The sequence below is a fragment of the Bombus pyrosoma genome, linkage group LG16, assembly GCF_014825855.1.
Source record: "Bombus pyrosoma isolate SC7728 linkage group LG16, ASM1482585v1, whole genome shotgun sequence".
Taxonomy (NCBI): Eukaryota; Metazoa; Arthropoda; class Insecta; order Hymenoptera; family Apidae; genus Bombus; species Bombus pyrosoma.
Window position 1 is genome coordinate 8081273 of NC_057785.1, and position 15842 is coordinate 8097114.

The 15842-nt window shown below is 43.9% G+C and overlaps 1 protein-coding gene across 17 annotated transcripts in view; it reads right to left on the reverse strand.

Moving 5' to 3' along the window:
- Positions 1-15842, reverse strand: part of LOC122576346 (disintegrin and metalloproteinase domain-containing protein 11) — a 74980-nt gene that overhangs the window by 18703 nt on the left and 40435 nt on the right. For 14 of the 17 annotated variants that reach the window (XM_043746516.1, XM_043746501.1, XM_043746502.1 and 11 more), the window contains 12 exons: positions 12544-12594; positions 7640-7788; positions 6883-6939; positions 6731-6810; positions 6574-6643; positions 6339-6485; positions 3077-3280; positions 2586-2660; positions 1889-2061; positions 1633-1802; positions 836-999; positions 357-524 (listed from right to left, as the gene is read on the reverse strand). In XM_043746516.1, the coding sequence (XP_043602451.1) occupies positions 357-524; positions 836-999; positions 1633-1802; positions 1889-2061; positions 2586-2660; positions 3077-3280; positions 6339-6485; positions 6574-6643; positions 6731-6810; positions 6883-6939; positions 7640-7675 (1344 nt within the window). In that variant the 5' untranslated portion in view covers positions 7676-7788; positions 12544-12594. The remainder of the gene's footprint in view (positions 1-356; positions 525-835; positions 1000-1632; positions 1803-1888; positions 2062-2585; positions 2661-3076; positions 3281-6338; positions 6486-6573; positions 6644-6730; positions 6811-6882; positions 6940-7639; positions 7789-12543; positions 12595-15842) is intronic. The other 3 variants (XM_043746511.1, XM_043746503.1, XM_043746508.1) reach the window with 1 other exon arrangement.

The following is a 15842-nucleotide window of genomic DNA, read 5'->3' on the forward strand; positions in this document are numbered from 1 at the left end:
GGGACACGGAAAACGTATTTACACGAGTGACTAGCAACGACAGTTTCAGCAGTTTCAGCAGTTTCAACAGTTTTAGGACATCGAGGTGTCGTACCTTATTCGAGGTGATTCGAATGTTGGCAGTGTTGAAAAACGTGCCACCGTTTCGAAACTGATCGTGAGATTCGAATGGCTATCTATTTACTCGACTCGAGAGAAACCGATATACCAGACGTTCTGTCGTCCGTCTGCGTTTATCGACGCGTTTGTCGTACTTCTCGTCGCTATCAGTCACGTACATCTTTAGCCAAAGAGATATAGATTTTCGATATATGGTATTCGAGAATTCGTGACGAACGCGAGGAGAAATATTTTACCTTGCAATCGCTGCAGCAAGGGCCGGACGCGCATTCCGCTTCCGAGGTAAGTCTGCAGGTGATCGGATCGCAGCAAGGATCGAGCTCGTGACACTCCTCGATCGATCCGCAATCGCATTGTTCCCCGTCGTCGATTACCCTGTTTCCGCAAGACGTCCTCAGCACCACCTGTCAACGGAGGCCGGCCCGAGGATAGGAGAAACGTGTTTACGTTTTTTCTTCGAAACAACGCCGTTGCCGTGGAAATTAGTTTGCGGCGCAACGAACCGAGATGAGAAAGTTCCGCGAGATTTCATTGAAACCGCAGTGAAAAAGTATCTCGTTGTGAAGCTCTTAGGCGTCTCAACGTCTCGTGATTTGCTTTTGCACGCTCGTAAAGCGAACGATTCTCCCTTTAGGGGACGGTTCGTTTCGTCGTAAACTCGGCCTCCGTTCAATTAGCCCCCAGTAGAATCCTCTTACCTGGTCTTTCGTCTTACCTCGTTTGGTTTATTCAAAAGACAAAAGCCGTTGCCGCTTCTTAACGACTCTATGTAATCTGTTTTACTACACTCGGAAAACGTGTACGGCTGAACGTTTTCCAAACCGACGATCGATTGAGCCATGATGCATCCGTGCCATTCGCGGCAGATACACTCGCTCCCTGCGAACAATTCGAATATCAGCAAACTGCGCTGCCGCGCATAAGTATTTGGACACTCGCGAATGATCGTAAATATATAAAGTACAGTCGGAGCGAAGCTCTTTAATCCAATTTCCGCCTCTGATCTTATTTCAGGCAACTAACGCGGCTAAATTTAATAGATATCGACGAATAGTTGACGTCAGTTGGTATAAACGAGAAAGCGATGATCGGAGGTGGAGGAAAATTGCCGCTATCGATTGCGAAACAGCCGAGTCAAGTGACTTGGGCCCTATCCGTAGAACGTTTGGAATATACGTTTGGAATACGTTTCCAACTACCTTATAAATCTTTCGATAGATTTGATCGGATCTCACAGCTGTCTGTCTATCAGAGACAAATCGATCGATGTAGGTATATATCGCACCTGTTTCACCTGTTTCACTTGTTTCTGACAAAACGACAGAGAACCATTCTTCTATAGTAACGTATAGTAACGAGAATATCAAATAAAATGTTTCGAAATGTAATCAACGTTTCGATTGGATTGCAGCAAGCGTCCGATACTTATGCACGATAGGATGCCATGCGTTACTTTTGCTTTTTCCTTTTATTCTTCTATTATACGTCTATAAGTTGTTGATAGAAACTAACTTCCGTCGTCGTGGCTCATGCCGATATTGTGGCCGATCATGTGAGCCATAGTACCGGCTAAAAGATGAGGCTCGTAGGTGTTCAAATCGACGCTGATTCCTACGGATTTTTGTTTGCAAACGGTCGAAGGTATAGCCACCCCCGATTCTCCACCGTAGAACGTTTCGCCCCTGCGTGTTCAAGCATGGATTTTCCATCTAAAATTTCTCAGAAACGATCCCACGCTACCTGACAAACGAATCGTCTCGATACGTACGTGAGTAGTTGAGTGGTATCGTGAGGGACATGGAACATCCTTCGCATCGTGTAATCGTTTAAATTGAGCAAAGCGAGACTGATATCCATGCCCGCGCCGATGTCTGCCTGGTTCATGCCCTGCCACGTTTCGATGTATATGACGGAGACTCTAGTGTTTAACGTGCGGAAATACTGCGAAAAGAGAGGAAAAACATTGAGAAGAGAATGAATGGAATCGCTCTTGGTGGTTCGCTGTTTACGAGGCCACGTTTTCACGCTTTTACGGCCGGGCACAAGAGTCAGTGCCAGTGCCGGGCCAGTGCCGGGCCAGTGCCGGGAGCACTGGTAGATATCAATCGAGTTTGATCGAAATCATGGTACGAACGGTCGAGTAGCGATTCCACGTGCAAAAATAAGTCGAAAAGAAAAGAAAATTCGCTCTTTCCGTTCGCGTCCACTTGACTTTCCAGACACCGTAGTCAACTTTTATTTATTACATGCTCTGTTTTTCTACAGTATACAGATTATTTCGTATTTAAGGAAACGCGATCGATACCTATTTCCATTATCTGTCCGCTTATTTTTCTGCGCGATTGAAACTTGATTGAAAGCGGGTTAGGCCTCGTAAGGATGTCGCATCTAAAGCACCGAAAAGCGTAAATACGCTTTTCCGAAAGGCCTTTTAACAAAGGTCCGATAGAACGGTTCGCACTCACCATGTCCGCTATATTAGCGACTTGGATGGCATCATGAACGACCTCGGCTCTGGTGCTACCGTTCCTCTTCTCGAACTGAAGCAAGGAAAACGAATGTTTCCGCGTAAAGTAAAGTAAAGCAGAGGAGAAGGTGGTGTGCCTGGCGATCGATTTTACGTTTTCATTTACGACAATTGGCATCATTAAAGCCGATCGTATCGTTTCGTTTCGTTCGTCGGAAACGCGACGCGCGACGCGCTATATGACAATTATCGTTGAGTTAGGCGCGGGTTCAAGCACGTCGAAAGGTTCCAGCGAATTTACTATTACTAGGCTCCCTGGAAACTTGCTTGGAACGACGTCGCGCGTTTTCCTCCAACGATTATGATCGTGATCGACACTCACTCGACTCTGTTCGGTTTTGGGAAACGCATCGCCAAACGCCAGAGATATCTTTCGGATCGGATCAAGGATCGGAAAAAGGGACGAGCAGTCGAAGAAAATCGTCATACCATAGCCTTATCGATAATGATGGCAGTTTCGATGTATTTGGTTGCTTCACGGACGTCTCTCTTGTATCGATCGGAAGTGGTCTCCGATAGCCCCAGAATATGCTTCTGCCGGCGGTTCTTTGTACGCCACTCAAGATTCCCCGAGTTAGCGCAGCCTTTGTTAGCCTTTGTTCGAGCTTCAAATATAACGTGAGGATGTTTCTGCTAAAAGAGAGGTCTGCATATAGTTAACATTCTCGCCTTTTTTAACGCCTCCTCTTCTATTCGATTGTGGCTTATATCGCGCGGGCTTTTTCTTCTCGCATCTGCGCCAGGACTATGACCTACTATCCGCGTTCAATCTTTTCCCGATTAATCGTTATGCCAACGTTTCAAAGAATCGCCGAACCGTCGTGCGTCCCGAATCCGTCCATGCGGCCCCCCATCTCTTTCCAAATTGGTTTTACCTATTCGTTTCCCAATCGTAATCGATTCGTATCGACAACGGCTGCGTGAATTCCCGGCTCCAGCGAGACCCGAGATCCCGTCATCGGTCAAACGGGGATGGCAAAAAAGTGACAAGTTTCTGCTCCTTCAGCCACCTAAAATTCTAATAAGCCTCAAGTACGATACGATCGTTTTCCTTTGAAATGACGGTAACTCGAAAACGAAGACCACTCAAGGCACGGTATTACGACACAAATGTTCTATCAAGTACACGTGTTTCTAATTATACTACAACTCGCTTCTAAAACAAGCTCTGATGTATCGATTACGAAAAATTGGTCTATGTTTTCTACAACTTTCTCCTTACATTTGCCACAGATGATTGTACTCTGACGATACCTTATTAGAATTTTTGATGCCCGAAAGGCTACAATTTCGACCATCCTCCTTTTCCGAAAAAACGACGACGACGACGACGACGACGACGACTAGCCGGATGCTTACGCGGCATCCTGATTTTCTCGCGACGCGAACAATTTATTTTTCTTTTCCCCGCCACGCTGCTACTTCGAGATCTCTTCATGAATAATAATGCAGGAACAGCTCATGCATATAAGAAGAACGTCCCCACTTAACTCGTCTCTGCCAAGCACACGACGGTTGCCTGCCTAGCTATCTTTCTTCCAGCTCTCTCTCTCTCTCTCTCTCTCTCTCTCTCTCTCTCCCTGCCGCGTTGTTCCTTAATCTTCGATTACGAAACGTCAACGTTGCTTTCGTCCAAATTTCCCATACACATTTCATTCATAAATGTTGCACGCAATACATCATGGGATAAATCTACATACGAAAATAAGTAAAAAAACGTCTTACGAACGTATCTCAGTTTCCAAGTTGTGGACGTTGCAAGAAAATATTTCAGGTATCCGCCTCGTGCCTCGATACCCACACACACGCTGCTGCTTCAGCAACCTTCAGTTCCGTACTCGCGCGAAAATTCTTCTAGTCTCAAATCTATTTTCTATCGTTCCTCGTCGATCGTACGCATGATTAAAGAATATTCTTAGCGCAAAAGGGGTTGGTCCTTTGGAAATCTTCTTTAATCATCCATATTTCGAAAACCAAAGTACGTAGAGCATGCATGCCCGTTTATAAATATCAGGACATTTGTTGAATTTCTACAGAACGCGACAATCGAGCCAGATTGTTGGGTAAATAACCAACTCGTTGTATTTGTACAAGCAGAAACTAATGAATTAATAAGTATACATATGTTTGAACCTTTACAACTAATTATCTGGTCTAGATCTTGCTGGAAGAATTATACGATTGACATAAACGAGGAAAATATTATTATTAGCTATCTATAGTTTAAGTTTCGAAACAAACTTTAATTACATTTCAATGATTTATCAGTTTTATCTGGCTCAACTTATATCTCTTTATAAATGTGGAAAAGGTAGTTGCGCTGATATCGCTAAATCGTACCTCCGATACGTTTGTATCGAAACTATCGAGAAATTAGCCGCGGTTCGGTGATTTCGACTCTCCTTGTTACTCGTCATCAGGTAAACGTAGAAACAGCTGTGCAACAACGCAGAAACAACGAAAGGCGGCTGCGAGTTAGAGAATTTAGCGCTGCAGCAGCCGATTACTCGTTTACGAGTCGAGCAGGCTTGATAGCGGCTTAACTCGATCCTCTCGCTTCGTCTGCCGTGCTAACGAAACTGGATCGCGTCGCGTCGTGTCGCGTCGCGTCCTGTCGTCGTGTTTGCCATTCTCGAAACACTCGCTGCTCAGCTTCACAGGATCCAGCCAAACATTCGCGTTTAGCCAGGACCCTCTGTGTCCACACCGCTCCCTGTATCCTGCCCTGGGCTCCTCCAAGACCCTGAATAACCCGTCACGTTCCCCCAGGGAAACGACATTCTCCCGAACGCTAATCGAATTTTCTCTCCCTACAATGTACGTACCGGGGCTCCGAAAGTAGTACTTGTTTTGAAATAACAACCGTTCAAATGCGTTTCGAAAAGTTTTCTCTACTTTTAACTCTAGCCTATATACTTGTGTAGTTATCTGTATACCTTCTGTTTGGTTTTCTGTCTACCTTCGTTCATACAACCATCGTTTCGTGCCCTCCATAAAATTGAGATATCACCTCTTTCTGCCAAGTGTTATTCGTCTAAAAATTCCTTCATTTCTGTAAAAAAAAAAAAAAAAAAAAAAAAAAAAAAAAAAAAAAAAAAAAAAAAAAAAAAAAAAAAAAAAAAAAAAAAAAAAAAAAAAAAAAAAAAAAAAAAAAGAAAAAAAAGAAGAAGAAGAAAAGAAAAAGAGAAGAAAGAGAAGAAAGAAGATATACAGAGTTTCTCAAGGCGCATTCAATTACCGTATCGTCTTACGACGATTCATTTGCAACTGCTGTAAACTGCTGTAATTGCAAGGTGAATTCCTTTTCGACGAACGTTTTCAGCATTTAAAAAGCGTAAAAGCGCGTTTGGTCATTTTGGTCATCGGCGGAATTCTCAATTTGTATCGATATTATACCGTTCAACGTATTTAAACGAACAACGACGCGATTATTTAAAGACGAAATTCGGCGATCAACGTGATTTACGTGAACGCGCGAAGGAAGCTAGGTGGCCTTCTATAAACGACGCACTCTGCCATTTTATACAGCCGCTGTACTTTAACGGCCATTACTCTCTAGTAAAAGTATCCAAGTAGCGACTCATCGCTTCAATCGCGGAGCGTCGCGTTCATCGTACTACACGGATTTCGGGACGCACACGCGCTTCGGTAAACACACGCGTATACAGAGCCTTCGAATAATTAAACTGACCGATAAATCGCCGCCATAAAACGGATGGATGACGAATGTCTCGTTGCCTAAGTGAATAACACCGCTGACACCGTTACACGTGTGAAAAGCAGCGCTAGCTCCTGGATAATCCCTCACGGTACCGTGATAGTAGCAATGCTCTATCTCCTGCAAACATGTCAGTGAGATTCGTTCGATCGAACGATCCAATTTCAGCTGGAAATTCGTGCCAATTCGGCGAACGGTTTCTAGTTACCTGTTTAAAACTTTGTTCCGCGCCGTTGGCTAAAAAGTCTTTTTGCATAAGATTCGGAGCTAAAAGTTGCCTGCAACATAAAATATTCTCGGTATAGTTGACGGATGCGTGCCCTGTGAGATTCTGAGGCCGAAATCACAAGCAACGATGCACTTACGTATTTAATTCTAAATCTAGGCGAAATTTATGATTAAAGGCCTTGATCAAGAGGGACGTCCGATGAAAATGTCTGCCCGTCTGCAAAATCGAAGGAAACTCGGTCTCATCAAGCGTATATAATTTTCATCTTACAAACTTTCGTACACTTACTCTCATTCTGCCTTTATTGTTTTGATATCCACCCTCTCCGTATCCTCTTTGAGGATACTAAAACGTGAGAAAATGTTCGAGTTACCAACAACAAGCATTTAGGTCGATCCGACGGACGGAAGAAAATTAGACGGAAAATTAGTGTATAGGTTCCGGTCGTTAAGCCGAATTTACATTTGCCACTTTTCACTTTGCACGATCATCGCGAACGATTCATCCGCGGTGAACGTGCAACACGTGCGAATTCATTTTACTAGTTTACAAAAGTTTGATCGGATTTAACGAAAGTTGATCCAACAGATCTTGAAACAGGAAATAATTTCGCCGTCCTTAAAGAATACGATTTAATCGCCCGTTCGATATTGTCGTTAAAACTGCCATTTCTCGTTAAAACTCTTACCGATGCATTGTAGTCCGAATACGCTTTCGTATAGAACCGTACTTGTAACGGCACACGCACGTTCTACAACGCGAGATGTACGTATATATGTATATATATATATATATATATATATATATATATGTATATATATATGCTTGACGGTGCGGTTTCGCAATGAAACTCGATTCGTCAGAAGTAAAGATTGCTTCTACCTTGTTTTCGTACAAAACAATCGTTCAAAGCGACCAGCGAACAATGTTTTCCGATGAATCATCCGCGGTGATCGTACAAAGCGAAAGGGAGTAAATTCAGCTCTAGCCTCTCGTGAATCTTTCCGAGAAATTAGGAAAACAGGAGAATCAGGCAATTAATTACCTTGGATATGTTGACTTCTCTCGTGGATATCCCCATTTTCTCGTGATGCCGTAACTGTACTGGATAGATGATCTGATAGTAATGGCCCCCGATATTTTGTACTAGCTCTTGGTTTTGTCGATACTCTTGTAGTAGTCGTTCGGCCTCACCTGAAATCAATTTTCCCGTTCAATCGAAAGTTCCCGTTCATCCCTTCTGTCTCTAATCTTATCTTCGTCTTTACTCGTCGATAGCTCGTTGTCGCGTTACATGCCATCTGTGTTTCTTTGCGCGCCCTCCTGCGAAATGTGTCCAACGATTTCGAAATCGTGACTTAAGCCAACGCAGAATAACGAACAGTGTCTGCACACATCTCGGATAATTTACATATTAGTAATAATAATTTACATAGTCCGCGAATAACGGTTCGCTGATAACGGTAGAGAAAATGCAAATCCAGAGACGGTCCGCGTTTGCAGTTTAGCATCGATCTGTATTTCGATTTCCATCGGAATAGAAAACAAGAGCCAATGTCTGGCAGTCGGTGTACAGCGTGCGACGGCAACATTATTACAATCGGACAGAGGACGAGTCTACGTGAAAAAATAAATATCGAAAATATGCAACCACGTTTTTTCATTTCGTATACGATAAAATCGACTTTGAAGATTCGACGAGTGTACTTAAATTTGGCCAATTCCTGTGAGAACAATAGTCGATAATCGATAGGTGTTCAAACTGTAAAATAGGTAAACTGTGAAAATAAGTAAGAAACAAGTAGAATGCAATCGTCTCGTCAGATGTTTCATTTTTGAGAGAAATAGATTTGGAAGTGCGCGTTCTAGGAAGTGGCACCACGCCAGTTCCTAGTTAAACACGTTTAAACTGTATTTTATTGAAAACGAGAACTCAACGTCTAACATGAATTATAAACCATCTATACAGAATGTTTGTCAGTCTGCACGAGGCATTACGCGGCTTCTTACAGATACGGACGAGCACGATATCGATCAAATTTCCAGTCGAACACGAGGAAGAAGAGAATCGTTCGAGCGCCATGTATTCTTCTCCGGCGAAATCGAAAAGCAGCTGTGATTAACTCCTTTTTCATCACGCTATAGACTGCTGTTGCTGCTGCGAGCTACGAATGAGTCGAGATAATCAGTGGAGGAGGGCCTCCTCGAAGCATGTAGTATCTAGTTTACCCTCTTATCGACTGTCCGGGCTTTGCCCGATTTAACCCGTCCCATTCAAAATGAAGTGTATGGATAATTACTTACTTGTCACGCTTCTGCACCCTTCCCCTCCCACTGTCGCCCCCTTTTCAACACGTAGACATCACCGTGTGTGTAGCGAATTATTACGCGGCTGTCGCGATTAACGACAGAGCAACTAATTACCATGCCACTCGAATCGAGGTCCTTTCCTGCCGACGAAATGGTTAAATAATTTGCCGATCGTCTTTCCCTTCACGCTCGATTTCCTATCGAAATTATCCATCCCTCTGATCGAATTTCGCCGTCAGAATCTTGCACTCGTTATCGCGTCTCCTCTGTCTCGAAACTTTCTAATAAGCGAAGCAAAAGAAAAGAACGAGTTTAACGCGCGTCCACACGTAACACCTGTTGACGAAATACGTTCGTGCACGTCGAAATATGTACATATTTGACCGAGATATTACGTGTCGAATTTAACCAGCAGCAGGTAACTCTAGCGATAACAGTTATGCTAATCATGCCCGGCTAACTCGTTAAGTCGCGTAGCGTTCCTTGCAAATACAACCGGAGAGAGTTCCATTCTCTCTTTGTGTGTGTGTGTGTGTGTGTGTGTGTGTGTGTGTGTGTGGTTTTCTCGCTCTCTTCTCTCATCAAATTCAATTAAAGTTATAAAGTAGAGTATGGACGCGGAACAGATTATTTTCCGTTTCGAATTTTCCAAAGTCGTACGTAGTTTCCCATGTTTGTAACGCTGCTCGTAATTTCCAGATTATTGGTATTTTATCGTTTTTGCGATAAATAGACTGTCCAGTCTATATTGCATGTTTTATGCGAAACTTTTTGAAATATTATTAGCACTTAATAAGACACAACTGTCACGATCATATCGGTAAAATTTGAAACCAATCAGAAAATGTATATACATATTGATCTTGTTTTACTCGTTCTACCTATCGTACCTATCGTACCTATCGTACCTATTGTAAAACATGGAATTAAGTAAAGACGCGAATAATAATAATAATAATGATGATGATGATGATGATGATGATGATAATAATAATAATAATAATAATAATAATAGTAACAATATGGATATCGAAATTGATCAAAATAGCGGTCGAAAGTATCTATTGGAAACGTAAAATCTCGTTGCCGAAGGGAACGAGAGCGCGGAGCTGGTCATTTTCCAGCTAGGAATAGCTTCGAGTTTGCCAGCGTAAAGTCCGATTAAGGGGGAGTTAAGGCGGACGGGGCTGATATTTTTTCTCGGAACTAGTATTTACGGGCGTGAATCCTCTCCGTGCAATTTCCTATCTCTACCTACCGCGGTTCTAGGACGAAATCGACAGACAACTTTAAAAGTTGCCCGATCCGTCCGACCTATACGCATATAGACGCATATGCTACGGCGAACAAACCACGGACTTCGAATAGATATTCTCATCCTAGCAAGACGCGCGCTGTTGACGGCGTAGTTTCGTTTCGTTTTATTTCCGCTTTTTCGAGGGACGGTCGCCAGGAAGTTTAAAGGGGTTTACTCGTTGACGAACCAACCGACTAGACTCGTAAATTGAATTTCCAGAAACGGTTCGTTCAACCGAGATTACCGACCGATTAAGTTGGCCCCGTCCATGGGTTTGTCGAACGTCGCGTTGACAGGCCGTTTATCGCGTCGTTTCTGTGCAATTGCCTTGTATTTAATTCTATTCGGTCGCGTGCAGTGTATCGCGTCCTGTTTTCGCCCTCTGTTTTCGCCCGCGAAACTATCCCCACGCTCATAGTTTGCAAAACGTCACTGACGTATTTAGACGATCAGTTTTTTCTTTTTTTTAATAATATTGTTTATTTGCTATATCCGTTAATTAGCCACGATGTATAATCCTCGAAACTAATGAAGTATCCTTGAAACAAATTTTGTATATTTTAGATTTCAAGCTCGCACGATGCTACGACGTCATGTTACCGGTTCTACGGCAGCAATTTTGCATTTTACAACCTAAAATCCGGTATATCATCATATATTATATATATTATATATTCAGATCGCTTTCAGACTCTACTATTATCATCGAGATAGTCGCGTCTCGTTACGGCGTTAACGAAACCTCAAAATGTTTCGCGTAACGCGCCTAATCTATTAGTAGAAATTTTCCGCGACTGTGATCGTTTTTCGTGATCGCGATAACACGAGATAACTGCAGATAACACGACGATGCGATCCTATCCGAACCTAACATTTTCAGGTTTCCCCTGCACGTCCTCTAGATCGTCTATCTAGAAGCTACCGTTCAAAGGAAAATTCCGCAGACTCGCAGAGAAATGGGTAGAAGAATGGGTGCAACTCTGCACGTGTATTTATACGTGTACGCGTACGTCGATGCATCGATTTACTCGATACAATAACTCGAGTCGTCTACGCTATATCGTTTACCGCGGGTTGGCTCCCCTACACTCGGAAGCACGAATCGATCTATTAATCGAACCGACGCGGACGCGACAAGTCGTTAGATGCCTAGTCGTGTGCCGCCTGACGAAATTCTCGGCGGATTTGCTTGCCGACCCGCGCATTTACTTTCCAACCGGTCAGCCACGCGTCTAATCAAATACGAGTATGAATATTAATTCCTTTTTTTCGGGCAAGCGTGTACGACGCTTTAACCGGCCGCCTGTTTTGTAATTCAGATGTCCCGACGCTTTCGTCGACCGCATCCGACAGCATCGAAAGACCGAACGAAATTGTCCCGTGAAACGAAAGAAATCGCGTTGTCTCGTGCAGCGAGAGAATACCGTGTTACTAGAAATACGAACGATGCTTTATTCTGTGCCGCGGAAACTCTCCGGTTCTCGCTGGACGAGATGGCGCGACGCGGAGCGACGGCCGCCGTTTTAAAAGATTTTACATCGGTTACCCTCGTCTCGTCCATTTTATACTTGGACGCATCGTCCTCCCGTCTAAAATTTAACCCAATTTAAGTTTCGTGTTCCCAGCCAATCACCGCTGTTGACTCAACGATAAAGCATTCTGCGCGTCCCGAGAACTAGATGTAACCGCAGATCGAGTTTCCGAGGGATGTGCTGCAATGCGGTCTATCTCCGCCTTTTTCCTTCCTTCGCCTACATTTCATCGCGATTCCTGAGGAAATCTGTGCGTTTCCCGCGTGTCCTTCGATTTTCATCCTTCTTTCTTTCTCTCTTTCTCTCTTTCTCTCTTTCCCTCTTTCTCCCTTGCGTCCTTTTTCGTCGCCAGTCTAAAGCCGTTCGCTCGCAAACGGCCAAGCGTAGGTTAACTCGAAAACACGAGCATTTACGCGATGAAAAACTCTTTGTCTCGCGACAACGTTCGCGTAAAGAGAACGCAGGGCGGATACGCTGTCGCGCTGCTCTTCTACGCGATAGCATTGATTCGAGTATTCTGTTCGGTGCACGATTAGTATCTCGGCTCTTATTCGGAGCGCGTTGAATTTTCTACGTCGCCGAGCCGTATGCCACGCTTCAAAGAGAACACTGACTTTGACTACAACCTACAACTTCCTATCCATTGTGTATTTACGCGATCGTCTCGTAACTTTGCGTTCCCGTGCTCTCTTTCTGCTGTACCTGTGGCGCGACAAAGGCTCGGCCTCGTAATACCGTACACTTGACGCAAGATGGTCGTACGTCGGTAGGCTGTTGCGTAATTAAGCGATCGAGACGTTTTCAACTTACCAACGGAAGTCTCTTCGTTCCAAAAGGAATCATCTAAGGTGTAGTCGCCTTCTGAAACGAGAAAAATAACGAACCGGTTAGCGGCAATCGTATCGGCAACGTATACGCTATCGTGTGCAAGTATTTCGATGCCTGTTAATTCTTTACTTTTTCCTATAATTGCGATCAAATCCAAAGTTCCGCTACATTCAAACTGAAACAATCAATTATTATCCTATATGTATAAGGATCAAATTCCATATTCATCTGAAATGAATAACTGGATTGGAAACACGTGTTCCGATCGTCCTAACAAGCCAACCCCGCCAACCTATACACACGATAACCTATGTAACCTATCTTCACGAAACTTGGTGCAAGCGTCGATTACACCTACCTGCCAATTTAACTTACGGAAGGAATTACTCCTTCGTCAGGTTTTTCACTTTTACGTTCAAGCAGAAATCAACCCTTTTGTCCGATCGTTTTCCATGTAGCTTCCGACAATCTCTTAATCATTTTTATACATAAAAAATCGTTTTACGTAATTTCCCCAAGGCATCGACTTCTTTCAAAAAGATTTACGCACAGATCCATAGGTTCATGGGTGTCGCGGGACACGGCCTAACTTTTATATCAACCATTTTGTCATATCATTCGTCTTCGTTTTTATACGATTTGTATACAGTCGCATAGATGATCCGGCTCGGATAAAAGGCTTCACTTCTCTCTCGAAGTAAAATTCTTAGATAGGTGCAGTCGACGCTTAAAATCGCTCGACTTGGATCGTAAAATTTCCAAATTAGTCGAAGCTATCGTCATTCATCTTCGATCGTTGTCTTTTTATTTACCAACCAACTAATATCGACTATCGTCTCTGTCAACAACCATTAACTCTATACGATTGTCTATACGAAGGTAATATCGATACCCAAGGCAACCGTACGATAAAACAGTTTTGTTCGAAATCTATTCTGTATATCGGTTAGACGAACAAACGAAAAATAATAATGATATCACGGCTAAGAAAGAAATTCGGCTTACACTTTGCTGACTTTTACAAAACTATCTTAGTTTACAAGTAACGTACTTGTCCCACTCTCGCCTCATTCGTTCGTTTTCCAGTTGCATTTTCTCACTCATTCGCTACTGTTACACTCGTATCTATCCATCTGTCTCTATGCACGTAAATAGGTAAACATTTGCCATAATTTGGAATCGTGCAAATACTTGTGGTGCAATTGTAATAGGAGGGGCAGAGCCAGGGAGTACGCGAATGCAATCGGCGCCGAATCCCATTCGCTCGCTGCTTGAAAATTCTCAAGTTGGCGAGGAAAAATTCCTATGGGAAGCACTCGGTCCGCAACAACGAACCAAGTTGTAGCCCAAAGGAATTTTGGACGGGTTGTCTGAGAATTTTCTCCCACGAGGGACTAAAGTTTCCCCGAGATGAAAGTTTCGAAACTACATGCACGAAAAGATTGACAGATGGTCGCATCATCGAGTGACTGGTCCCTTATCGAAAAACGGTATAACGCTAGCGTTACACGATCGTCATCGACCAAGGTGTTTTAAAATATCGAACGGCTTTTTCAGGCAGCGCAGGGGGCAGCGTTAGTCGCGAGGACGAGAATACGACGGGGAAAAGGTGCGTACTCGGATCCATGCGATATTTGGTCGCGTTGGAAGCCTTAGAGGATGTCGCGAAAACAAGTGGTGGAAGCGTGTTTAATAAAGAATAACGTGATGTACGTACAGTGGCTCGCGAAAGCATCCCAACGCTTTCTACGGGATCCTTTCCTAAATGTATTATGTGTGCATTATATCGGACCAGTGGAAAAGTTCCTGATCCAGTAGATGTCGCTAAATTATTTATTTGTCTGCCAGTGGCATCGCTTGTGGCCGCGTGTGCAACAGCACGTTTAGCAAGATCGCGCACCAGCTCTTCCTACGATAAAAACGTTGAAATTCGTGCATTATTTTGCGACAAAACGAAGCGCAACGTCATCGTCTATCGAAGAAGACGGGGCAGAGCGTTGCTCGGAGTCTAGCTTGGAAGTCAGACTTTTTCAAACTATTCTTTTATCGTTCCGAGAGTCCTAGCAAACCTGCTGAATATCTTGTACAGCAGTTGGTTCGACGCAAACGAATCTCTCCTTCGCCCATTTTCCCCAGTCTTCTTTTACAATTAGGAAAAAGTGGTGTGAAAACACAACGAGTCTGCGACGCGCGGACAAACAATTTACGAGACGTATCGGCATCTTGGTTCACTTGTACCGACCTAATAACACGAAACTCTTTGAAATTTCGTTAGCACCGTAACGAGACGCGACTGTCGTAATAGTGTAATTTGAAAGCAATCCGTCAATGTTGTACCATATCGTGGTACGACGCTATGACTCCGTCGCTTATCGGAAAACTTGTTAATCTTTTCATCCAATCGGATGATTTAAGCGATACTTGAATGCGTTATCATCGAACCGATTAATACGTACGGTAGGTATTTCGAACGGAGTGGCGTAAAAACGCCCATCGGTCACCGCTATTCCACGCTGTTCCACGCATACCACGTTTTTCTTTTACGTCTCTTATTTTTATTCGAACGGAGGATGTGCTTGGTAGGGAGAAGGGGTAGCAATATCGTTTCCTAAGAACATTTGTGGCGGGTCGGATCGAAATCCGAAAACAAGCCGTCTCCACCTAAATCTCGACAGAACTGCGAGACGATGCTGAACGCAGCATCGCGAACCATTCTGCAGCAGCATTTTCCAACTTGCTCCCCCTCTTCTCATAAACCGTCACGTTCCGCTGCACCTAGCAATCAGTGACGGTCACGCTTCGTCGATTTTCCCTGTATAACCATTCGGCACGTTGCGCGTTTAGCACATTTGCCGGGTTGCTATGTCTGCGAAACGTCGCGAGCCTGCCGATAAACGAGCCGCCGAGCCAGCTCGATCATAGATTCCTCCTTTGCTTCTACTTGCCCACTCCACACCCCTATGATAATCGACGCTGTTTCTCGCCTCGTTTCATCTAGCGTTTCATCCAGCGTTCCATCTAGCGTTCCATCTAGCGTTTCATCTAGCGTTTCATCTAGCGTAGCCAAAGTTTTCCACAGTTAAAGTCGGTTTGGCCAGCTGCTTTCGGCTTGATCCGTGACGATCGATCAAACGCGCCCCCTCACCGACCGAGTAGCGGATTCATGAGCGTGCAATACGGGCGGCCGCGCCAACCCCAGAACCAACAGAATCTACAAATATTACGTCACAAACTGAAAAACTTGACAGCTACGCGTGTAATTAAGACGCATTTAATCATTT